Source organism: Galeopterus variegatus, unplaced genomic scaffold, assembly GCF_000696425.1.
Source record: "Galeopterus variegatus unplaced genomic scaffold, G_variegatus-3.0.2 Scaffold935, whole genome shotgun sequence".
NCBI classification, from domain to species: Eukaryota; Metazoa; Chordata; class Mammalia; order Dermoptera; family Cynocephalidae; genus Galeopterus; species Galeopterus variegatus.
In genome coordinates this window covers 273,404-299,510 of record NW_007727046.1, presented here as the reverse complement: position 1 = coordinate 299,510, position 26,107 = coordinate 273,404, and the positions used below count along the sequence as shown (strand labels likewise).

The window sequence follows — 26,107 nt, the reverse complement described above, 5'->3', positions numbered from 1 at the left end:
GATGTGTATTACAAATTACTTGCTTAGAACAGTATAGTAAGAGCTGTAAGTATCTGTTACCTCGTTGGTGTTATAAACCAGCTGCAGCCTGGTCAGGCCCCTCCTCTTGATCTTGTGCCTCAAGGATCTAGGTCTTGGGTATCTCTGGGCTTTGTTTGTAGAAGACCTGACTGCGACCCTTTGGACCCACTCTGGCCTTGACTTTGAGGCCGCCCTTACCCACTGCTGCAGAATAGAATAGCACCCGGGGAGCTCACAGGCAGGGCCTTCACCTGTCTGTCAGGTGGGTAGGCAATACACCCCTCCTATGTCCACATCCCTTGTACCCCGCAGCTCTGAGGTCCAAGAGTCTCTCCCAAGCCGTAGTCATGACCAGGAGGAACCCTGTTCACAGATCCCTGTGTAAAAGATGAAAGCTCTGAGCCTTGTGTACAAGAAGTATATACCCAATTTTATATTCAATTTAAGGGGATTCATGGACCCTCCTGAAGTCCATCTCCCTAGGAGCCTCTGGCTAAGGGTGGCTCTACTCCCAGCAGAGAGCAGACCTGAGGCCTTTCACAGAGGACTGAAATGGTGAGATTTCAGGCATACTGTGGCCTGAGGCAAAGAGATTTCCAGGAGCCCTTTGCATTATGACCCCTCAGGAGGTCTTCTTACCAAAGCTGGAGGCTGTACAGCAGTGCAGCTTGGAGCTGGGACTGGGACCATTTGCAGCTGACTGCTGACACATGCAGATTGGCCAATGCCCCTGACTCATGACCACCTCTCTTCCACCAGGCATGCTATGGAATCCTCAAGGTGCCCACGGGCAGCTGGCTGTGCCGGACGTGTGCCCTGGGTGTCCAGCCAAAGTGCCTGCTCTGCCCCAAGCGAGGAGGAGCCTTGAAGCCCACCAGAAGTGGGACCAAGTGGGTGCATGTCAGCTGTGCCCTGTGGATTCCTGAGGTGCGTAGGCATGGGGATGTGGCTACCCCAGGGAACAGCCCATCGGGAAGTGGGTTTGCGTGGAACTCAGGTAGCAGAGTACTGGGTAAAGAAGGGATCTCAGGTGATGGGCCTAGGAAGAGCCCAGGCAGTAGCCCCCAGGGAACTTTGCCTGTGGATTGGGCAGAGCTCAGGTGGTGGTTTCTAAGGAAAATGGGATTATGGGCCATTGAAGGATTCAGAAAGTAGGTCTTTCTAGGCTGAAGTCATACACCTAAAGATAGGGTAAAACAGGTGGTGGGGTCCATCTAACCTAGGCAGTGGTTCCAACAAAAGTCAACTGCATGTTTAAAACAAAAATAAACCAACTGACTTAAAAGAAAATCAGGTGGTAGACCTAATTGAAAGTTGGACTGTGGGCCGGCTGCTATGGCTACGGCTGGGATGGAGGGGTGGGCCTGTGTCTGAGGCCAGGTGGGAGGGGCCATGAGCAATAGGCTGGGTCCACAGGGAGTCAGCAGAGGCTCTGGGCTCCTGGAAGGCTGTTCATTTCCGTGAGATGCTGAAATTCACTGGAGTTTCAGCTCTAGCCCTGCTGTGTGCCCAGACCAAGGCTCCACTCTAAAGCCGTCTGTGCCCAGAAGCAAGCCAGGCGGCTCTGTCAGCAGGCAGTCCTCCCTTCCTGGGCTCATAGTCTGAAGGTCCCTGCTGGGGCCTATGTTGTAGGCTTCTGTGATGGTAGTTGTTTGTGTCATTGGCTCCCAGACCAGCATCTTGAAGTCTGGGACTACCTCTGAGTATATCCTGGCTGGTCACAGCAGAGACAGGACCAACAAGGGAACCCGTGGATAGGGGCCCTTCTTCCATCCTCAGGCATGGGTAGATGAGAGACATGTGCCCTGCCTCTGGGGCTGAGGGATGGGCTGTGTCCAGTAGACTTTGGCAGGGTCGTAGCCCTATCCCCATAGGAGGAATTAAGCAAAGGCACATCCCCATTGTCCAGGGGAGCCCTGAAGATCCCCAAGAGAGATGCTGCCACGAGGCCTTTTCTTGGTACCCAGAAAAATAAATAAAATAAATACAAGTTATAACAAGAACTCTGAAGATGCTATTAACAAAAGGCCTGAGGTGCTGAAGGAAGGGGGACCTTGCATGTACCCATGCACGTGCATGGGCATGCAATAAAATAAATACAAGTTATAACAAGAACTCTGAAGATGCTATTAACAAAAGGCCTGAGGTGCAGAAGGAAGGGGGACCTTGCATGTACCCATGCACGTGCATGGGCATGCAAACACACACACACACGCACACGCACGCATGCACACACACACACACATGCACACGCACCTCAGTCTCAAGGCCCACACACTCACCTAGTTAACTGCATGCACTGATGCACACTCTCACACTTTCACAAACAGTTCAAGATTAGTCACAGATGAGCATACACTGACACACTCACGTAGAGCTCAGTTTGGAAGAGTTAGAAGGGATGCGGGCCTTTGAACTCTGTTTGGAGTTAGGAAGGACTTGGGATTCAAGGGCTCAGCCACTGCCCTGTCTGCCCACTGCCTGGTTTCAGCAGACAGCCCCGATTTGGGGGATCCCTGGAGGCAGACTGGGGCAAGAGGCCTGATGCAGCTTCCTGTGTCCTGCCCAGGTCAGCATTGGCTGCCCAGAGAAGATGGAGCCCATCACCAAGATCTCACACATCCCAGCCAGCCGCTGGGCTCTGTCCTGCAGTCTCTGCAAGGAGTGCACAGGCACCTGCATCCAGGTATGTGGCCCACTTCACCCCCCTCCTTCCCGGGAACCAACTGCAGAGAGAGATGTGCCTGTGGCACCTTGAAAAACAGGCATGTGCCACCACCCTCCTCCTCTACCCATGGTGCTACAGGACAGAACCACTGATGGGTTGGGGAGGCATGGGGCTGGGACCACAGTCAGAACCCCACCTGGAGACAGCATTCCTTCATCCTCAGGTCTTCTAGGGAGTGGGAACAGGTCTGAAGAGCCAAGGTTCATCACCCCATTGGAATGGTGAGAACAATGGCTTTCCCTGACAGCAAGTGTCTTTGGACTTAATGAATACACTGGCCTCACTTCTGATGTTGAGCTTGACTTGTGGGAGGGGCAAGGGTCATCAAACTTTCCTCCACCTAGGGCTGATAGGCTCTCCCTATAAGAATAGGGCTGCACTAGTCTGACTATAGCAATGGTTCCCAAATTCTAGTGTGCATCAGAATTACCTGGAGGGCTTGTTAAGACACAGATTGCTGGGCCTGCTCCCTAGAGGTTCTGACTGTAAGTGTGCAGTGGAATTGAGAATTTACATTTCGAACAAGTTCCCAGGTGATGCTGATGCCTCTGGTCTATAGTTGGGGGCTGGGGGGTGGGTCAGCCTTAGCCACCCTCATCTCTCCAGGAACAGAGTTGTTGCAAACATTAGATGTACCTCCACCCATTTATAAGACCTTCAAAAGGGCTTGTGAGTGTAGCATACGTAAGTCCTCATTAATGGTTGGGCGCATTACTGCTGGAACAGTTACCAGCTGCCCACAGCCGTTGTCTGAGGCTGAGAGGAGAGGCAAGAACAGCCCCTGGGGCTCAGAGGACTGGACCAAGGACCCAGACATCTACTACATCTCACTCAGCTCCCAAAGTAACCACCTCGGACCACGCCACTATCATCTGTTTCCCTGCACATGGCTGGGGGCTGGAGAGCAGTTTCTAGCCAACCCCTTTCTTTTTTTTTTTTTTAAAAGATGACTGGTAAGGGGATCTTAACCCTTGACTTGGTGTGGTCAGCCCCACGCTCTCCCAAGTGAGCTAACCGGCCATCCCTATATAGGGATCTGAACCCGTGGCCTTGATGTTACCAGCACCACACTCTCCCAAGTGAGCCACGGGCTGGCCCTACCAGCCTTTCTTTTGATGCCTTCTAATTCCAAAGTCATTTTGCCCACACAAAAAATGCAGCTCCTCTCCAGGGCACTTGTCCAACCATCTTCTGATTGTTCTTCCCCAGGGTATATGGTGCTGAATTTTTATATCTTTCCAGGTGCCCCAGAACTCCTCCTTCCCACTGCCGTAACTCTGCATCCTGTGTAGGATGTTGGGAGCCATGCCATTTTATTATGGTCTCACCAGCATTCTGCATTCTCAGTGGAGCCCTGGAGATAGTCCCATGTCCTTCTTCCCCCAACAACAGCGTTCCCTTCATGCCTGACACCGCCCTTTCTGTCCCTCCAGTGTTCCATGCCTTCCTGCGTCACAGCGTTCCATGTCACTTGCGCCTTTGACCATGGCCTGGAAATGCGGACTATATTAGCAGACAACGATGAGGTCAAGTTCAAGTCGTTCTGCCAGGAGCACAGTGATGGAGGCCCGCGGGGTGAGCCCACATCCGAGCCCGTGGAGCCTAGCCAGGCCGGCGAGGATCTGGAAAAGGTGACCCTGCGGAAGCAGCGGCTGCAGCAGCTGGAGGAAGACTTCTATGAACTGGTGGAGCCAGCCGAGGTGGCCGAGCGGCTGGACCTGGCTGAGGCACTGGTTGACTTTATCTACCAGTACTGGAAGCTGAAGAGGAAAGCCAATGCCAACCAGCCATTGCTGACCCCCAAGACTGATGAGGTGGACAACCTGGCCCAGCAGGAGCAGGACATCCTCTACCGCCGCCTGAAGCTCTTTACACACCTGCGGCAGGACTTGGAAAGGGTGAGTACCCCTGCCACCCACCCACCCATCTGCCCAGTAAGCCATCCCAGGAAACTTTTCATGCCATATTCACTGCCCTGGAGCAACCAGGACTCATCGGGATTCAAACTGAGCTCTGGTCCGTACCAGCCCTACTTTGGGGGCTGGCCAAAGGGCTGAGGCTTCCAGGTCTCGGGGGTGACAGGTACTTAACAGAACAGAGAAGTATCCAGCTCTTGAGTCTCCAAAACCCTTTTGTCCCCCACCAAAAGGTGGGGGCCCTGCCAAGGTCATGAGGCTGAGGCACACCAGAGCTGGGCAAGGACCCAGGCTTCTGACACCTAGTCGCCTCTGGCTCCATTCCTGGCTCCTGTGGCCTTGCCTGGTCCTAACGTGGGCTTCTGTTTAGAAATTGCAGCAGGGGAAGAATTGGGGCATCAAGTGCCAGGATTGTTGCATGAGTCAAACAAGCATGTGCTGGGTCAGGGCAGGTAGACAGGTATGAATGAGGCTCCCATGGGGTGCTCAGCAGAGAGAACAGAGGTGTGAGGGTGGGCTTGAGCAGCTGCGGCAGCCTGTGTGGAGCAGAACAATGAGGCTGGAGGTCCCAGGAGGTCACTTGAGGCTGGATTGGTGGACCAGAGTGTCTGGAAGCTGCAGAAGCGTTTTAAGCAGGGACTATCCTACAGTGTGGACACTGCCCTGGAGGAGTCAGGGGTTGGCTAGAAACTGCTCTCCAGCCCCCAGCCATGTGCAGGGAAACAGATGATAGTGGCATGGTCCGAGGTGGTTACTTTGGGAGCTGAGTGAGATGTAGTAGATGTCTGGGTCCTTGGTCCAGTCCTCTGAGCCCCAGGGGCTGTTCTTGCCTCTCCTCTCTGAAATATTAAGCTCTAGGTTTCTGCAGCATGATGGATCATATCACTGTGTCCTCCATAGGTACAGACACAAATGCTTACCCCCTCCACAGGCCCTGTTACGAAACAGCCCGGGTTGGGAGCATTGAAGAGCTTTGTGTAACCTGAGGCAGCTGCTTTTCTTATCTACATCTCAGTGGGCAAGTCTAAAATGGGGGGAGCATGTCGGCAGGTGTAACTTCCCCGCTCCCCTCGACCCCCACTCCCCTGTCCTGAGGCCTGGTCAATGACGTTATGCAACTAGGGAGGGAGCTTACTGCCTGGCAACCAGCCTCTTTCCAGGTCAGAAGCGAAGAGATGGTGGTGGGAGGGACGAAATGTTCCCTGGCTCCAGTCCCGGCAGAGGGCAAGGCCACCTATGTTGCAGCCACCACTTCCTGGGCAGTCCAGCCTTCTCTTGACCTCCCTGGTCTGTGCTGATCAGCTCACGGGTCTTGCCCTGACTAGGCTGTTTGGGAACGTCACGGGACAGACTCATTTATGTAGTCATCATCCTGGGAAAAGAGACATGAAGAAGATCCTCCCAGTCCTGTCAAGCAGATGAGGAAACGGGGGCTCAGAGAGATAAAGTGATAGGAAGCCTTAGAGGAACCTTTTTTCCTAGGTTTTGAGCTTGAATTTGGAGCTGAATGTGGGAGGAGAGCTGGGGTCAGGAAAACAGATGATGGTTTATTCTCTATTCTTTAAATTTCCTGGGCAAAAGCATCCCTTTATAAGTCCCCCAACTTGCTGACCCAGTGTCAGCTGGTACAGGTGGGGCCAGGGGCTGAGGTTGGCAAGGGCTGGGATGCCAGCAAGTCTGCTGGGGCAGACTCTGTGGTTCCAGAGCTGCCCTTCTGTAGGGAACCATCCCACTCATCCTCCAGGGAGAAGAAGCAGGGCCAGCTTGGAAGTCTGCACCTTCTTTTCAACTTTGAAGTCCGGCTCAGGAGGGCCCTGTCAAAGTGCTGTTTCCCCAGCAGCCACCGAGCTGTGCTGGCGGGCAGCAGCTGAGGGCAGGGCTGAGGAGAGGAAGTGTCAGAGACAGTGATGAGCCAGGTTGACCCCCCTCGGTGTCCCAGACTTCAGGCCTTTCACAGCCACGTGCTGGTGACTTGAGTGAATGAACAGTGTCGAGAGCTCCACTGTGTGGAAGGCTTTCCACAAAGACCCATGGCAGTTGGTGGCCTGGCCAATAGGCCTGGTCTCCAACTGTGGCCCAGTGTCAATGGCCAAGAGCGTCTAGTCTATGACCGGGCACTAAGCCAGCTTGGGCTTGGAGCCATCGGGGAGGTAGGCTGGGGTTTGAGATGAAGACCTTGGGTGGCCTGGGTTTACATCCACTTCCAGCACTTCCCAGTTCTGTGCCTTCCTTGTTTCAGTTTCCACTTCTCAGAGTTTCAGTTTCTTTGTCTGTAAAATGGGAGTAAGGGTCACACTGACTTTGGGGCTGCAGCGAGGACAGGAGCCTAGCACATTGTACCCTGCTGTTGGCTCTGCTTGTTGTTACTGTTCTGGCCCCACAAGCAGTTTGGTTCTTACAAGGAGGGAGGCTCCAAACCTTTCCCCTGAGGGCGGGCTTGCCCGAGGAACAGGGCCTGGGAACCACAGCATCCTCCCTGATTGACTTGCCCCCCGCATGGCCAGGCAGGGGTTTTGCTGAGAGAAGCAGGAGCCAGGGTGGCCACCAGCATGATATCCCATTTTATGGTCAGCACAATAGATGTGCTTTCCTAAGATGACAGCCGTAGGCCCCGTAGCAGGCAGCTCGGGAAGGCATGGCTACTGCAGCCTCCCAGGGTTATTCACAGCTGACGGAAAAATTGCGGCAGTGACGACCAGTCTGGTGAACACTGGCTGGTGTCCCCTAGCAACCGCACTGGCAGTCGGGCTGTGCAGGGACTTGCTGCCTATGGCTCTGGATCTCGTTACCAGGAGCTAATTTGAGAGCCTGACCTGGCCTGACAGGGAGGCTGGGGGTGTGGGGGGCTGGCGGCAGCTCTTAGACACACACCTGCCCAAAGCATGGACATGTGGGAACTTCCCAAGGCCTCGCTTCTGCTGCTTCTCCCAGGGAGAGAAAGGCTCAGCAGGAAGTGAGTCCTGCCGTCTTCTGACACTTGCCACCTGCCTCCTTGTCACTTGGTCACATCCTGTTTACTCTGTCCTCAGTGTCTGGATTGTGGTCCCCTTGGCCCCCAACCAAAACCTGCCTTGTTCTAGGCAGCTCCAGCCTCCAGACCTCTCAGCTCCTCAGCCCCCATACCTCCCATTTCCAGGGCTCCTCCAACCCATTAACCCTCCTGCCCCACCCTGACCTAGTCACTCCCTTGAACTGCTCCCAGGTCAGTAACCCAGAAATCTCCAAATCCTCCACCTTGACCACAGTTGTCTCCACTCTTCCCTGTCCTATTTTTTTCACTGTTGCCCTCTGTTCAACATTAGCTCACTGCCCTTGCCTTGCCTCTTTACTGGGCTCAAACCCCAACCACTCTGCCCAAGGGCTGTCAAGCCGACCAGAAGACATCGCACAGCAGTGAGTACCCCAGGTACCTGCCAGCCCTGCCACATGCGAGGCTTCCCCGACCCCTGCTCCTCCTCCCTCAGGGCTCCCCTTTCTCTTTACAGCCAGCCCCACCTCCTGTTGCTCAGAGCAGAGTCCTCTTACTGCTGGATCTATTCTCTGTCCTTCCCTCCCGTCCCCCGCCCTGAGACCCTCCACTTCCCATACCCTGCAGCACGGGACTCTGTCTTTTCTTTATCCCTTCTGCAGGTCCTTTTCCACCAGCATTTGAATCTATTTAACCCTCTCTCATCTTCAAAAGCAAATCCTCCCTCCCCATCTCTCTTTCATTGTAACTTCCTGCACTCCATCCCCATCTCTCCTTTCCTGTCATCCCTCATGGTATTTGCTTCCTGGCTGCTTCTCACTGTGGCCAGGCTTCCACCACCACCACATCCCCTAGCATCCCACCTGGGCCACCACCAGCCTCCACCTCCCCCTTCTCTATTCTCACAGCCCTCTCAGCAGTGGGCCACAGTCCAACCTGCCCTTGGTCTTGAATTACTTTTCCTGTGGATGCACTGACCAGGTCCCTCTTGATGTCCTGGTTCCCCTGCTCCCAGTGATCATCCACCACACTCACCTGACCTCTCACTGTCAGGGCTGGAGACCCCAAGCACCACCATCCTACACATCTGCTCCACAGTGTTGTCCTGCATCAGGGGCTGGCTCCAGCCCACATCCTCTTGCTGAGCTCTAGATCTGCAGGTCCCCTCCGATGACCACCAGGCATCTCGTGTCCAGTGCACCTACTTCTGCCACAACCTCCGCCGTCTCCATGAATGTCATTCTAGCTCGAGACACCGAGCTGGGAATCCTCCCTGCTCCTCCTTCTCAGCTCCACATCCAGGCTCTCTCTGCAAAACTTGTTAATATCAAAACAGCTTCAGGGCCAGCCTGCGGCTCACTTGGGAGAGTGTGGTGCTGATAACACCAAGGCCACGTGTTCGGATCCCTATATAGGGATGGCCAGTTAGCTTATTTGGGAGAGCGTGGTGCTGACAACACCAAGTCAAAGGTTAAGATCCCCTTACTGGTCATCTTTTAAAAAACAAAAACAAAAAAATTATCAAAACAGCTTCATCAAAATGGAAAACATGATAACATGTTTGTTATCAATCCCTGACCTGGTTATTGAGGACTTTTCTACTTGATTCATTTTTGTGCTGTGTTATTTTTTTTAATGAGAATGTTTTATCTTTATAATCGGGAAAAAATGAAAAATGAAAATGAAAAAAAAAATAATGAAAATGTAAGGCACTTCTAAGGTGAGGTCTATACTTTGTCCCCAAATGCTATCATGGTGAAGGAATTGTACAACATTCAGTAAAATGTAGCTATGTTACTAGAGTCTCAGGAGAAATTAGGAAAGTAGTTGATTTCAGGGTGAAGCGGAAATGAGGGATCAAGAGGTCACATTGTAACCAGTGTACCAACCAAAGAATGTTGGTATTTTTACAGAGGGAAACATTCCTATCTTATGTATCAAGAATCTCCAGGCAGGACTGATTGTGTAATATGCCTTTTGCAGTAAAAAAAAGATTGAGCAGATACCTCTAATATGTTGCATTTTTAGTATCTCATTTATATTATCACTGCATATTATAAAACAAACATCAGAATTTCTAACAGGCTCAGAACAAAGTACCAGGAGAAGTCCTAACACTTTGTCCCTAATCTGCGGTGGATTGTCTGACTCATATCCTATACACCTCACTTTACAGGCCCCTGGCCTAGGGCAGTGGTTCTCGGATTCCACAGTGCTATATAAAATGTATATCTGAGAGTTCCCCCACCAGAGAGTTTGCTGTGCCTCAAGCCTGGGAACCAGCCACCCCCGTGATGTTGATGCCAGGAATTGATTTGGATGTGCCTTGAGAAGCCTTGCTCCAGAGTTTCTACTGAAAGACCAAAATAACTGCATCTTCCTTTTAGTAGGAAGTAATTAAGTACGACTCTGGGTTCTTTTGGGGAGAAATTGCAACTGGGAGCCTCACCTCATCTGGTTCCTCACTTTTTGAGGGGGGAGTAAACCCCAGGATGGTATGTTTTAGAAATTTTTTAAAAGCTGGACCTTGACTGATTGTTTTTAGACCTCCAAATTAGCCATGATCCATCCCCTTCTCTTCATCCCCACCATCCCCATTCCCTGTAGTCCATGTGGCTGCTAGAAAGGTAACAGTCCAGAGTGTGGAGAAGAGAATAATATTGGGCTGCTGAGATACACTGGACAGGGAAGGCCTTCGAGGGTGACATTTGAGCCAACACCTGAAGGACAAGGTCCAGCCATGGGAAGGCGGGTGAAGAGCATTCCAGACCAAGAGTTAAACATGGACCAGGGCCCCAGGGCAGAAGTGGGCTGGACACAGAAGGGGTCTGGATGACTACAGGATGTGAGCTGTGCAGGGATGGTGGGAGGTCAGATTGGGCATGGCTTTGGGCTGTGGCTGGTAAGTGTGATGAGAAGGAAGCTCTAGGCTGGCCACTTAGCTCACTTGGTTAGAGTGTGGTGCTGATAAAACCAAGGTCAAGAGTTCAGATATCCTTACCAGCCAGCTGCCAAAAAAAAAAGGGAAGGAACTCTATAAGTTTCCTAGGGCTACCCTGACAAAGTACCACCAACTACATGGCTTTAAATAACAGAGATTTAGTCTTACAGTTCTGGAGGGTAGAAGTCCACAATTGAGGTGGCAGCAGGGTTGGTTCCTCCTGAAGACCCTGAGAGAGAATGTGTTCATGCCTCTGTCCTAGATTCTGGTTTACCAGAAGTCCTTGGCGTTCGTGGCTTATAGTCACTTCAGTCTCTGCCTCTGCCATCACATGGTGCTCCTCTTATATGTCTCTGTGTCCCTATGTCTTCATATGGCCTTTTGTTAAGGACACCAGTCATACTAGATTAAGGGCCCACCCTAATCCATTATGACCTCAGTTTGACTAATTACGTCCACAGAAATCTTATTTCCAAGGTCACATTCTGAGGTTCCTGGTAGACTTGAATTTTGGGGGAACAATATTCAACCCAGTACAGAAGCCACTGGGCGTTTTAAGAGGAGGAGGGAAGTGGTCAGATTTCCATTTCAAGAAGATTTCTCTGAGATAGCCGACGGGTCAGGGTGGCCCACTGTCCACGTGAGAGATGGTGGGGGTTGACTAGGAGGTGGAAGAAGCTGATGGGAAGGAATCTCATTCACAAGGAAAGACTGACGGACGTAAGATGGATCAGCTGTGGGTGCAGGTGAAGACGAGGGGTCATGAAGGTGACTGCCAGATGTCAGCACTTACCACTCTGCCAGAATCCCTTTGGGGCTCCCCTTGGCCTCAAAGCCTGCTCCTTCCTGCTTGGCCAGCCTGGCCTCTACTCAGTGCTCCCTTGACCCTCTGGCCACAGGCCTGGCTCTGCGTGCCAGAATCCCTTTGGGGCTCCCCTTGGCCTCAAAGCCTGCTCCTTCCTGCTTGGCCAGCCGGGCCTCTACTCAGTGCTCCCTTGACCCTCTGGCCACAGGCCTGGCTCTGCGTCTCCCCCACCTGCTTTCTCTGAATCCCTTGTCCCCAAGCTATGCCCCCTCTGTATGATCACCTCCCACTCAGCCTAGCCATCCCTTGCTTGGTCCAGGAAGCCTTGCTCACTGCCCCCGAGGCTGGGTTGGCTGCCTGGTCCTGTCAGTACTTGGTCAGCGTCTGTCTGCCCTGTTGGGTGGCAAGCCCTGAGAAGAAAGGGATAGCAATGGCATTGCTCATTGGTGAACCCAGGACGCCACACAACAGAGTTCACAGGGGCAGTGCTTAGGGGCATGTGGGGGGCAGGGTTGGTTGCAGGCTGGTCCTGGAGAAGTCCAAGATTTGAGAGGAAGTTGGTCCATGCCAGTAGGCCAGAGCAAAGGCTCACAGCCCAGGGCTGTCCCTTGGGGGAGGTGTTGGCCATGGGGATGGATAGAGCTGGGACTCAGAGGTGGGTGGAACCATGGCCCAGGTTCATAGTGCAGGGTGAGGGTGCACACCCCTGCGTGGAACGCTGGAGAGAGTCCATGTAGAGCCCATCCTGCCGAGGGCTGAGACTGGAGCAGGGCCTTCTGGGATCGCCTTCACAACTCAGCTCAGGAAGATAATGCTCGTACCCGGCAGAGAGGTCTGATCAGGGCCACCCTCAGGCCAGGAGAAATGGTGATCATGCTTACAGGAGGGGTTCTGAAACTGAAGGTTACCCCCAGGCAGCTTAAGGACATGAAAACTGAACTCAGCCTTGAAGACAGAACCTAACTGGAGACAGAGCCACTAGCCTCAGCTGGAAAGATCCTAGTGGGAGCCAGGATTCAAGCTCAGCAGCTTTGGCCAGATCTCCCTGCTGCTGGAGGCTCTACCCTGAGCTGAAGATGACACCAGACCAAAGAAGTGTCTCAAGGGAGGGAGCCTGGTCTTGGCCCCAGAAGGGTGACCTACCGTGAGAGCAGCGGGTGAGGGGTGGAATACTGTAGTTAGGTGCCAGGTGGGCAGGCAGCCACATAGTTCATCCTTCATGTGCTTCCAGACCATCTGCAGGATGGGTCCATGTCCCACAGGCTAAGCAGGCTGGTCTCCAACGCTCTAATGGGCTCTTCCCAGATGGCCTAAGGGAGTCACAGAGGCCTCTGCCAAGGAGTTCTGTACTTGTGGCTGAGTGAATGTGGCCATGTGAGTGTAGGAGCATTGGCCATAGCAGCATAGGCCCGGCTTAGGTCCCAACGCAGCAGGTGGACATGGGTCAGCTGCAGGCGGGCACAGGTGGGTTAGGACTGTCTGTCTGCTCAAAGCTATCCTGCTGGAGTTCTCTCTAGCTCTGGGTACTGGGGCCATTTATGGCTCAGGACAGGTGTTGGTTTTTGCCGTGGTGCTTGTGTCTGAAGTTTCTTTGCTGGGAAAGACAGGCCTTGGACAGGAGGCAGAGGGATGAACTTGGTGACCTGGTGAGACCCTGATGAGCCTTGGGGTGCTGTGGATAAAGAGGAGGCAATCATGTTGGAAGGGCCTTGGGAGGCAGTGTGGTTGACTTGGCCCAGGAGTTAAGAACCAAAAGAGAAAGGTGGAGTTGTCAGGCTGAGCTGACCAGATGCTCTCCCTGCCTGCCCAGGCTCAGCCAGGAGCCACAGGGCCAAGGCTTTGCTTGACCCCATGTTTCGGGTCTGAGCCATGTGGCACAGGGCTGCGGATGCACTCAGTGTCTGGGAATTGATTCCCAGATGTTCTGGGCAGGACAGGCAGTGCTGGTAATCTGTGCTCCGGGCACTGCCTTCACCAGCCGCAAGGCCCCCACAGTAGGAAATCTGGGGTGGTTGCTGAGAGTAAGATGGAAAATCTCTCTTGTGTTTTCTCAGGTTAGAAATCTGTGCTACATGGTGACAAGGCGCGAGAGAACGAAACACGCCATCTGCAAACTCCAGGAGCAGATATTCCACCTGCAGATGAAACTTATTGAACAGGATCTATGTCGAGGTAGGCGCTTTCCCTGCCCACCGCCAGCCACCTCTGTGTCACTCCCTTAAGAGACTGGGTCTCAAGGAGGGTGTGTCTTTGGGGCCTGGTAGGGCATGTGTGCTGGGCCAGGGGCCACTGGTCCCCTCCCCTGTCTTCCACTATCCAGTTAGTAGGTCCAGATGTGGCCTGCTAGAGTCCTGTTAGTGTGTTGGTAGGCAGGAAACCAGAGGTTAGTGTGGCCTGCCTGCCCTCAGGGAGCTTTCTGGTTCACTGGGCCACAGCAGTTTGGCAGCAATTACGTGCAGACAGGTCAGATCACAAGTCCTAGTGGCTTTGTGCTGGTGCTTAGGCAGGAGGGGACAGAAGCTGGCAAGCTGCCCTGAACCCTGCTGTGCCTGGGAGTCAATTCTGAAGAAGGTAACTGCCCCAGAGTTGGGACAAGGCCTGTGTGTTCTTTCTCTCTGACCCTGTGTCAGCAGTGTTTTATTTTGTTTTCTTATTCTCTTGCCTTCACATGCATTTAACAGATCTGGAAATCAAAGGCCAAAGAAGCTCTGACATTGATCTTATCTGTTAATTGTGGATATTGCCAGATGTAGTGCCCTTCCAGAGTGTATACATGTTAAGAAGGGCAATGTTTAACCTCCCAAAAATCTTGCTCTGATATTGAATTTACATGCTGCAGAAATAGCTGAATGGGGAGAGGTCTTGAGCCAGAGGTGGCTGCTGCCATTTCAGCCTCTGGGTCAGTCTGGGCCTAGAGAGAAGGGAAGAGAGCTACTGGGTCTCTTAGCTGAATGGGGAGAGGTCTTGAGCCAGAGGTGGCTGCTGCCATTTCAGCCTCTGGGTCAGACTGGGCCTAGAGAGAAGGGAAGAGAGCTACTGGGTCTCCATTGGAGCCAGTGACCAAGGACCTGTACTGCCCGCACCTGCCTGAGAGCTGAGCTGCTTCAATAGTGCTTAGGGATCACCACCCACTCTGGCCCAAGAAACCAGCATTGCCAAATATAGGCACTGGGTCAGGGCAGGTCATGGCCATACAGAACTCACCATGTATCCAAAGACTGGCAGCTTCCTGGCTGCTGGAGCTTCCCAGGCTCCCCCTCTTCTGTTTATTCATTCAGCAAGCACTGCCTGAGCCTGGTTCCTGCCCTTGTGGAGCTCCCAATTTGGAGAGATAAAGAAAGCAGTGCCCCAGGGGCTGTAGTTGGTGCCAGTATAGGGACAGAGGTATCAGAGATGTCTTCATGGAAACACTGATGCTGGAGTGACATCTCAGGCTACCTAGCACTTGGCTGTGGCCACACATCCAGCTACAGAAGAAGCCCACACAAGGCACCCATAGTTGAGGAAACAGAGTGGCAAGACCTGAGCAGTGCCCTCAGGCAGAGGACTCCAGAAACATGGTCAAGAGCCTGGACGGTCCGCATCCCCACACTGGGTCTGGGGACATTTGCAGCTCCTTGTCCTGAGTGGCAACAACAGGCAGCCCTTTGTTCAGGGCAGGGCATTTGGAGAGAAGACTGGTTTGCCTCTGCCCGAAGCTGATGCTCACACTGTTGTGATACTTGACTTGTAGGGTGGGACATGGGCTACCAGTGTATTGCCAAGGCCTGTCTGGCCTGGGGGCTGGAGTAGGATTCCCGGTGGAGGTGGTATTTGGGCTGAGCACTGAACTGAGTGAAGGCTAGAGCAAAGAAACAAAGTACTAGGAAACCTGGAGGCCAGAGCATGTCTTAGTAGAGCAACTGGAAGGAAGCTGGAATGGCTGCAACTAGTCAGACGGAAGACGCCTAAAGTGAGGCTGAGGGGTAACCAGGGTCAGGAGTGCAAGGTCTCGGGGCCTGGGGAAGCAGCTCAGACTGTCCTGAGGGCAGTGAGGAGCCTCAGGAGCTTCCCTCCAAAGTACCTAAGCATTGGTCCGACATTACAGATGAGGAGACTGAGGCCTGGCCTGAGGTTGCACAGGGAACTAACAGCAGACCTGGGAAAACTCCCACAGCTGGGGCCACAATTCTTGACCTTCTCTTAAACCCTCGTTCAAGAAGCCATCCTCCCTCTGACTGAGAAGCTGGGGAGGATTCCTGGCTGCTGGGCCTCCCCCTCCACCTGTCCCTCCGCTGCTCCCTAGACTGGTGGTCAGTGACGGAAAGGATATGAGGGCCAGGTGTGCACCCCAAATCCCCTATCTACCACCCAACCTTGAAAGCCAACCAGGAGACCATGGCCGGAGATGTGCTCAAAGGGTCTGACCACAGTGTCAGGACTGGCACCCAAGCCTCCTGACCCCTCAGATTAGTATTCTTTCCACCTCTGTGTCCAGCTCCTCAGCCTGGCATTCAAGGCCCTCCCCTGTCCAGACTCGCGTCCAGCCTTCCCTCCCACCCACCAGGACTCTATCATAGGCCTATAGGTCATGTAGGTCAGACCACTGTCCAGGTCCCACAGTGGCCTGTCCTCGTGGTCCTGTGCCCATCCCGAGCCCCTAGGGGCAGTAGTGGGCAGTTCCCCAACCCTCTCACACCAGCTGCCCCAACTCGTGGTGCTCCCAGGACCCCTAGCTCCATCCCTGGCGCTGTGGAGGCTGAGCACTATGTGATTGAGGACTTGGGCTGCTCAGGGTAACCGTCTCCCCACTTCTCTTGTTTTCCCTGATACAGAGCGGTCTGGGAGGAGAGCAAAAGGCAAGAAGAGCGACTCAAAAAGGAAAGGCCACGAGGGCCCCAAGGACAGCCCTGAGAAGAAAGAGAAAGTGAAGGCGGGGCCCGACTCAGTCCTGGGGCAGCTGGGTGAGTGAGGGGCCACACTGGCCCAGCAGCCATGGCCAGGCTCATACTGCCAACCCCTTGCAGACCCACCCCACCCCACCCCACGTAAGCCAGCTGCAGAGTGGGAGACTTGAGTGTCCATGTCTGTCCTTGCCCAGGTGCTCACACCTCCCATCCACGAAGGAGATGGGTCGCAGAGAAATGGCTCTTTTGTAGAGCTGGATGGAGGCTGGGCCCAGCCCGCTCAGGAACTGCCCACCCATTCCCCTGGCTGGGATCCTGGGTGCTAGATTTTCCCAGAGGCCCCATGCTGGGAGGGGAGGATCTGCCAGAAATCTTCATCCCTGTCCCACTCTTCCAGAATCCTCTCAAATGGGCCATTCCCTTAACACAAGTAAAATTTCCTGGAGCCACCCAGAGGACCCAGAGGGCTGGCAGCAGGTCCTGGCCCTGCCACCATCTTCATTGTCTCAGGCCTCCTTCCTGCCTACTAGGCACAGAAGCCCTTGAGGGGCCCCCAGCTTTGGGCTCTGACCCCCAGGATGTCTTCGCGGGGAGCAGGATGGAATCCCCTTCCAGACCCTTCACCTCTGGCAAAGAAGCCCCAGGTCATCTTTTGTGTTCCTCAGTCTCAAGAAGGGGACAACTTGGGTGTCTCATGGGAGGCTCAGTCTCACCAGCTGCCCTCTCCCAAGACCTCAGTAAAGCAGGGAGGGCTCAAAGCTTGAGCTGGACCTGACATTCAATTGGTACCTCCTACCCAGATACACCTTGCTACTTGGGTTCTTTGCCTGGAAGCTCTGGGAGGCAACGCTCATGAAAAATCCAGCGCCCTCTGGTGGCCTGAGGGCATTTTCCTCTATTCCTCCCAGGCCTCACCAGAGGGGTGGTAGGCAGGGCTGCTTTATGGGGACACAACCTGTGCAGTTGGACAGGGCCCCCGTGCTTGGTTTAGTGCTCTGCTGTTGCCACCTTGAAATTCTTGTTAATATTTGAACAAGGAGGCCACATTTCATTTTGTGCTCCATTCCACAAATTAATGAAGCCAGTCCTGGGGGTGGGACATCCTTCTGGGCAGAAGGGCATATGGCATGGGCCGTACTCTTTGGCAGCGCTGACAGGAGGGATGGACAAAACAAGATAGCTCTCCTGTGTCTAGCACAGAGGGAACGAGAGAGGAAGGCACTCAATTATGTGCTGGGAGGATCAGGGGGCTTCCTGAAAGAGGGGGACATACACACCTGCTGGTGTCTCACCTGCCTCCTCTTCTCGGCCAGGCCTGTCCACCTCGTTCCCCATCGACGGCACCTTCTTCAACAGCTGGCTGGCCCAATCGGTGCAGATCACAGCAGAGAACATGGCCATGAGTGAGTGGTCGCTGAACAATGGGCACCGCGAGGACCCCGCCCCGGGGCTGCTGTCAGAGGAGCTGCTGCAAGACGAGGAGACGCTGCTCAGCTTCATGCGGGACCCCTCGCTGCGACCTGGTGACCCTGCCAGGAAGGCCCGTGGCCGTGCCCGCTTGACTGCCAAGAAGAAACCACCACCACCACCACCACCACAGGATGGGCCCGGCTCACGGACGACTCCAGACAAACCCCCCAAGAAGCCCTGGGGCCAGGATGCAGGCAGCGGCAAGGGGGGCCAGGGGCCACCTACCAGGAAACCACCACGGCGGACGTCTTCTCACTTGCCGTCCAGCCCTACAGCTGGGGACTGTCCCATCCCAGCAGTCCCTGAAAGCCCCCCACCACTGGTCCCTGAGACCCCGGACGAGGCAGACCCAATGGCTGCTGACTCGAATGTCCAAGTGCCTGGCCCTACGGTGAGCCCTAAGCCTTTGGGCCGGCTCAGGCCACCCCGTGAGAGCAAGGTAACCCGGAGATCACCGGGTGCCAGGCCTGATGCTGGGACAGGGCCACCTCCTACTGTGGCCGAGAGGCCAAAGGTCAGCCTACACTTTGACGCTGAGACTGATGGCTACTTCTCTGATGGGGAAATGAGCGACTCAGACGTAGAGGCTGGGGACAGTGGGGTGCAGCGGGGTCCCCGGGAGGCAGGGACTGAGGAGGTGGTCCGCATGGGGGTACTGGCCTCCTAACTCACACCTACCCCTGTCCCAGGCCCTGCCCTGGTCCCCGACAAGGCCTCAGCCCAGTCTCAACTGCCATTTCCAATCTCTGCTGAGTGTCCCAGACCCTCGAGGCTGGCACACTGTTGTGGTTTTATTTTTAATATAGAGAGAGTTTCAAATTCCACACTGTTGTCTTTCCTCTGTGCTGGCCTAGGATATTAGAATTCCTTCCACGGCTCTTGCACAAGGACTATGCCAGGTCCTGTGCACCATCCCTGTCCCGGCCCACCCGGCACTGCTGGGCTCCTGGCTAGATAGAAGCAAGGGGAAAGAGCTCAGGACTCCAGCCCGCTGCCACTGCGTGACAAAGATTGTTGTTTGGGCATTATTTTCATGGCAGATGGGCCGGCCCAGGGCCTACCCCGCTTTGTCCCCAAATCCCACTGGGGTCCATTGGGGGGGTCCTGCTGCACTCTACTGGTCCCCAAGGAAGTATAAGTGATATCCAGCCAGAGTCTACTCACTGTCACAAGCACAACGAGTTTATATGAGAAAGCACTGAGGAGGTGCGGAGAGCCCGCTGGTTCCAGGGGAACCAAAAGCTGCTCCTGATCAACCCACATCATCGAGGCCTGCCTGCCCACCCCGCCACCCTCCCTTCCCTTGCTGCTCCACCCCTGCCAGCGCCCAGCCCAGTGGCTCTGGGAAGGGGTTCCCAGAATCCTTCCTGAGCTGTGCCACTTACTCAGGGGACTCCCAAACAGCAAGCCACCAGTGCAGGTGGAGGGCTGACAGGGAGGGCCAGTGCCCAGACGGGGGTGTGGGGCTCAGACCAGCCAGCTGCAGTGAATCACTCTGGGTCTCCAACTTCCTTCCTTCCTTTGGGGCCAGTCTTGGCTGAAGTCTGGTTGCTTCCAGACAGAGCGGACCAGACCAGACCGTTTGCCTTTTCAAGTTTCCTAGTCCTGCTAAGAGATGAGCTTCCTCCTTAGTTTCCTTTCGGAAACTCCTCCTTCCAACAAGCAGTGGGATCCCGGGGCCCAGGACGGGCCAGCGTTGGCCCGCTGGGGCTGTTTTAAATCTTGCTGGATGCTCCTGTTCCTCTGTCCCTCAGAGCCTTAACCCCTGTCCCGGCCGTGCCCCTCCTGTCCCCACCGCCACTGTCCTGCTTCCCTGCCCTCCCTCTAGGTCCCAGGTAGTTGCTCTGAAGAGTTTCAGTGGAGTGGCCCCAGGGTGATAGCTCAGGGAACAAACAAAAAAAGGAATTAGTGAAACATATTTTTTTTTCTTTTATGAATTACTCCTGGGTCACTTCCGCCACTGGTAAAGCCAGAACTTCTCCAACAAGAACCTTGCAAAAGTCCAGTGAATCAGTCGAATCATTCTGTGGATGCCAAAGAATACTTTGACCATAATACAGCACAGCCTGGACCTAACAACTCGTCACTTGGACTTTTTTTTAAACGGAGTTCTTTAGCAACAAAGCATAGAAACATGTTCATTGCACACACCCAAGAAGAACCCAGGCTCTTGGAAGAGGATGCTTTTCTGCTGCTGAACTGTACCCGGGTGTTGGATTTCAGATCCTGGGCTGGGCCCACTGTGAGCTTTCCTAAACTCACCCTCACAGTGGGGAAAATACTGACTGCAAAACCAGCATGGGAAGTCTTCACCATGTGGTTCTCCCCACACAAATACACAAAGAGCAAATAAGTGGGATGGGGAACAGCTTGACCTTCCCTCAACCCCGACTCCAAAACGATCAAGGTACGACAGTGGCGCTGTCATCAACACTCAATTTCATGTGAATTTTAGCAAAACAGGAAACAAAGTGACTACATTCAGAGGATCAGACATATTTGTCTAGTCCAGGTGGACCCAGCGGGAGTGGGGTGGGCTTCAAGGGTTGTGGGTGTTGGGATGGCATGAGCTACCATGTAGAGTTTAGTCTGCCTGCCCGCCTTGGTAGTAGTGACCAGTGCAGTGTCAGCATCAGCATCCCAACCCCAGTCTCTGTTTACTGCCTTTGAACAGACCTTCCATGCTTTGGGTCACCTTGGGTCACAACCTTGTCTGTGCTGGATTGCCCGGTCTGTCCCTGCAGGAAGCAAAGGGCTGAGCTTAAAGAACAACCATGGGTGGGTGCCAGGAAGGCTCAGGGTCCAGCATTCTCAGCACTTGCCCCCTTATCCCTTTGCTGCATCTGGAGCAGTGTCTGGGCTCCCTGGGGGTGGGTGGAAAATTAGGGAGAGAGGGCCGTGAGTCTGGCCTTGCCTCGGGGCAGGCCCAGCTCCACAGCCAGTCCCTGGATTGGGCAGCAGATGGGCCACCGGTGTTACTCAGCCTCTGCTCAAGCTGGCCCCTGGATTCTGGCTCCCCTGCTTCTCTACTGGTGATATGCTTTGGACTGGACTACCCCTGTGGCCTGTGGCCTGTGGCCTGCAGAGCCCAGGTGTCTGTTAGGCTGACTGGCTGGTGGGCCCCCTCACTAGCAGGCCAGGCCCTACAGCAGTCTTCACCAGGCAGCTGTCTCCACCTCCAGATATCGACCAGACTGCAAGGGAACAGGATGCCAGTCTCCCCATCCCAGGCCCTTTTTCTTCCACCCTTTTTCCAGCCTCCTGTCCACAGTGTAGAGGGCTTTGCAGCCCCCGAGACCAAGACAGGTCCCTCTTTCAGGCCAGAGGCTGAGGCAGATCTTTCTCTTGACCACATCTGCCCACACTCACTCTCCTCCTTGGGGAGGGCAAAGCTGCTCTGTAACTCATTCTGGCTATTGTCCCCCATTCTCACCAGTCCTGGTTGCCCACCACCTCCTCCCCCCATCACATGACAAAGGATAATGTGCAAGGAAAGTATTTTTATGTATCATAAATGTATTTTGAGACAAATAAGGAGAAGAAAGGTAGAAGGGTTTATTTTATTAAATGAGCTCTGACTTTGTGACAGTGTGTGAGCATTTGTAATGCAAGGACCTCAGCTTCCTTGGAGAAGCCACCCAGGTTTCCAGACGGGTGTCGGACTGTGGGTGTGTGTGTGTGCCAGGGCACGTCTCGTGTCTAGGTGCATGCATGTCTGTTTGTTGTGTAGGGGCACACTGCAGGACTTGCTGGGACAATCCTCAAGATTCAGCTGCCCAATTCTAACAAACGTTGGCAACAGCTAGACTTGGCATTTCCTTGCTCACTGCCAGATGTGGTTGACCTCCACCCGTGCCTGAAGTTTTGCAGAATGATCTGGATCCCTGTAGGCCGTTGGGGAGGCCACTCTGCCATGCCCCTGGCCCAGCTGGCCACATTGGCCAAAGAGCCAGGGCAGGAGTCTGGGACCTTTGATTGTTCTTTAAGGCACTTCCTGCCACCTTCTCCCTCAAATGCACCAACACTTTGTGCTCCACATCGGTTTGGGGGGTGGGAGGGATGATATGAATGTCACAGGAGGAGACACCTTCTGTCTTTGTTTCAAAGAAAGTGATGTGCCATTTGTTAATATACAAGAGAAATATAGAAAATATATTGAAAAGAGCAATTTTAAATTATTTTTGGCTTATGTTGCAATATTTATTTTCTTGTATTAGAAAAGATTCCTTTGTAGAGAAAAAATGTATTTTTCATTAACGCAAAGACCTATTTCTCCTTTTTGTACATTGTCCATGTTTGCAACCCTTGACGAGCAATAGAATGTATGGTCGCCTCGGTGCGGCCAGTGCCCGCTGTGCCCTGCATGATTCTGTGTTGCCGCTGCTGCATAGCTCCCAGCCCCATCCTGTCCTGCTCACTCATAGGGGCTTCTAGACCCCAGCCCCCGCCAGGGCCTGTGTCTCAAGGAGCCCTTTGCACTCCTCGTGTGTTGGCAAACGCAGTTAATAAAGCAATGTTTTCTGTGCTGGCTGGTGTGAGGCTCCATTGCCTTGGATGGTGTAGGGTGTTCTGGGGGTCCCATTCACACACCCGACTGTGGGCTCAGCAAAACAGCAAGAGTTCCTGAGTTCCCCAGGAGACTTGCTGCTGCCTCCTAAGGAATCAATAGTGATAGTCATAGTGGGTGCTCAGCACACACCAGGGGCTGTGCTTTAAGGGCAGTATTTCAGTTCATCCTCACAGTGATCACCCCTGGGATGCAGAAAGGATAAGGAATATACCCAAAGTCACACTTCTGGTAAGAGGTACAGTTCGTCTCAAAGGCAGGACTGCTGCCCTGGGAGGAGCCTCCGGGGTATGTCGCTAAAACAGCAAACGTTTTTGCCTAGGTTTGTTTTTCATTTGTTATTTACTGAGCATCTACTCCCCCGCCCTGGGGCAGCTCACACTCCAGTGGGAACACAGACAATGAGGGAACTGTGGTAATTACTACAGAGGCCTGGGCTGGGCTTGGGGCAGGGAAGTTCAGGAAGGGTTTCTCTGAGGAAGTGATGGCATTCATTCATTTATTCTTTCATTCAACAATTAGTCAGTTGACCATATGCCTCACTCTGCCCATGTGCTGTGCGTATCACCACGCCCTGCCTCTGTACAGCCTCCAGGCAGTGGAGACCTACACAATAAATAGTTGCTAGCTGTATTATTCTGTTTAGGTTGCTTATAACAAAATAATTTGAACTGGATAATTTATAAAGACAAATGAGATTTATTGCTTACCGTTTCTGACGGCCTACACAATAAATAGTTGCTAGCTGTATTATTCTGTTTAGGTTGCTTATAACAAAATAATTGGAACTGGATAATTTATAAAGACAAATGAGATTTATTGCTTACCGTTTCTGACGGTGGGAAGTCCAAAGTCCATCTGGTAATGGTGACAGTGACCCAGGGGTCTCACATTGCAAGATGGTGGAAGCAGAGAGAGCAAAAGACAGACTCTCCTCTTCTTAAGCCCTCAGAACCACTCCCCTGACCACCATTTTTTTTTTTCCCCTTTTTGTGTTTTTTTACTGACCGGTAACGGGATCGCCAGTGAGCGGGAACTGGTCTCCACATGGGATCCGAACCCTCGGCAGGAGCGCCGCCGGCGCACTCTCCAGTGCGCCACCGGGCCGGCCCTGACCACCATTTTTAATCCATTCACTACTGCATGGTCCTACAATCCAATCACCTCTTCAAGTCCACCTTTCAATTACCATAATAGGATTTCCCACCCTCTTAGCAGTGGGGGCAGGGCTAAGTTTCTAATACATAAAACTTGGGGGACACAATTCAAGCTTCAGTGAGTTTTGGGGGTACATAATTCAATCCACTACATTAGCCCAAGGGGAGCTGCATAGGAGGGTGGGATGAAGAGCATTCCTGGCAAAGGGCTCAGCATGTGCAAAGATTCACCAAACTCTATCATGGAAGGGTCTTGAGCCTCCTCTGAGGGCCCAAAGGAAGGCTGTGTGGAAAAAAGGGTAAACTGGGACTCAAGGAATCTAGCTTCTGGGGCCACTGACTTAGTTGTTTTCCACAGAGGATTGGTGCAATAGACGGTAGGTCCCCAAGAGTTCCTCCAGATCAAAGTTCTGGGGGGTCTGCAGTGCCCAAGGAGTTAGAAATAAAGCTCGGTGGAGGGGTGCTCCCTAAATGCCTGTGGAGGGAGGGAGGCCTCCCTCACTGATGGGCCACATCTCTGCTGGGTGGCCAGGGAACCCTAATGGGACTATGGGTGTCCTCTCAGGGCACCAACCCCAGCCATCTGGCAGCTCAACTGTGAGTGGGAAGGGCTCAGTGTCCTGAACCATGAAGTCAGCGGGGGTGCTGGCAGGAAATCAATGCTGGGGCTGACGAGGCTGTGGCAAGGGTCTGTCAGCTCCACGGGCCCACCACCCTGGGCACTGCACCTGAGCCTCCCTCTTCCCAAAGCAAGGCCACACCTGCAAAACTGACCCAGCTGATAAATGTGGGACAGGAGGGCTCACGGGTCCTATGGGTCTGAGGCAACACTGAGTAGAAATACAGTGCAAATGACATATGTAATTCTGGTAGCCACATTTTTAAAAAGTAAAAAAACAGGTAAAATGAATTTTAATAATATATTTTCTTTAACGCATCATATCTGAAATACAATCATTTAAACATGATATCAGGGCCGGCTGGATAGCTCTGTTGGTTAAAAGTGTGGTGCTGACAACACCAATGTCCAGGGTTCAATCCTTGTACCAACCAGCCACCGAAAAAAAGAAACATAAAATCATATAAAATAACTATTAATGAGATAGTTCACTTTTTTTTTCAGTCTAGTATTTTGTCCTGCTTATATCACATCTCAGTTTGTCCTAGCCACATTTCAAGTGCTAAATAGCCACCACATGTGGCTAGAAGCTATCATACTGGCCAGGGCAGCCCTAGAGGCCCTCAGCTTTCCCCTGAGTTGCCTGGGATTCACCCAGGCTCCTATGGAGTAAGGAACAGACAGCTGTGAGGTCCCTCTGACCCCCTTCCACCGAGGAGACAGGAGGCTGAGGAGCAAGCCTAGCCTTACCTTCCCAGTCCAAGTTTCTCTAGGATCACTTCCCACACCTGTTCAAGTCCACGTGGCAGCTTTAGGGCAGGGGTCTCACATCTGATTGGTGCTCCTAGGCCTTCTTCCCTACTGCTGTCTCTGATGTCCCTTCCCCATGAGAGCCTCCAGGACAGGACAGCAGGAGTGTGGGCCTGACCTGGTCACAGTTCCCCCATGGCAGGCCAGTTCTCTTCCAGCCAGGACTGGCAGCCAGTGGCATAGGGATCTGAGGGAGGCCACGTGGGACATCTCAGAGAGGGGAGTGTCACCCATCCGTCCTTCATTCTTGCATGCACTGATTCAGCACTCTGAGCACCTGCTGTGGGGCCCTGAGGATGCAGTGGTGACCACATATCCCTCCAGAGAGGCCAGGCCACAGTGGGAGACAGACTTCATTCAGATAATCACAAGAGAGTATAAATCAGGGGGGTGAGGGAGGTCTCCTGTGCCCTCCCTGAAGTACCTTATTCTCTCTCAATTCCTACAAGGTAGTGTCTGGGGCGCCACCTGCTCCCTGCCAGGCCCCAGCCCAGATGCATCCAGCTCAGGGGCCTCAAGGCCCCTGCATTCCCCAGTCACAGAGCTCCGGCCTTCCTCCTCCTTTGTCCTTCCTGAGGCTCCTACACACCAGCACCTCCCCTTTGCCAGCCAGGGCTGAGAACGGACAAGACACCTCCTGGGAGAATAAGCAGGCTGAGGCCTGCTGGGTGCCCAGCCTGGGTGGGGTGGGGAGGCCAAGGAGACCCAGGGCCTGCCAAAGAAAGGAGGGAAGTGAACAGTGGGTCGGAGAGGGAATGCTGGGTCCTCCCAGAGCTGGCCTCAGTCCCTCTTATTTATTACAGCCTCTGTCTGTGCCCAGAGAGGCCAGAGGAGGCTGCATGGGCACCTTTTCTTGGAGACGAAGGTTCCAGGACTCGAAGAGGTGCCTGTGACCCACACTGGGAAATGCAGGTTGCTCAAAGTGGTCCCACAATGACCTTCCCCTTCCCAGAAGACCCACACATTTCAGCCTCACACGGCCAGGCTTTTGAGGAGGTCCACAAAGGCCAGCTCCTTCACACTGTGAAAGCCAAGCCCCCAGCTGCCTCTGGGTGTGTCTTCCCCAGACACCCACTCTTCATTCCTCTGATGAGAGACACAGGCAGAGGGACCGGGGGCTTCGTGATCATCATTTGGGGGTTCCCTGATAAGAGGCCAAAAGGCCCTACAATTTTTTAAAAGAGAATAGTTTAAAAAGCGGGGGGGGGGGGGGGGCGGT

At 53.6% G+C, this 26,107-nt stretch overlaps 1 protein-coding gene across 1 annotated transcript in view; it reads left to right on the top strand.

Annotated features, from left to right (window-relative positions):
• Positions 1-21,899, top strand: part of JADE2 (jade family PHD finger 2) — a 53,810-nt gene extending 31,911 nt beyond the window's left edge. The window contains exons 7-12 of the mRNA XM_008573576.1: positions 781-948; positions 2,591-2,707; positions 4,183-4,647; positions 13,434-13,551; positions 16,194-16,322; positions 17,579-21,899. Coding sequence (XP_008571798.1) covers positions 781-948; positions 2,591-2,707; positions 4,183-4,647; positions 13,434-13,551; positions 16,194-16,322; positions 17,579-18,402 — 1,821 coding nt within the window. The 3' untranslated portion in view covers positions 18,403-21,899. The remainder of the gene's footprint in view (positions 1-780; positions 949-2,590; positions 2,708-4,182; positions 4,648-13,433; positions 13,552-16,193; positions 16,323-17,578) is intronic.
• Positions 21,900-26,107: the final 4,208 nt, after the last annotated feature.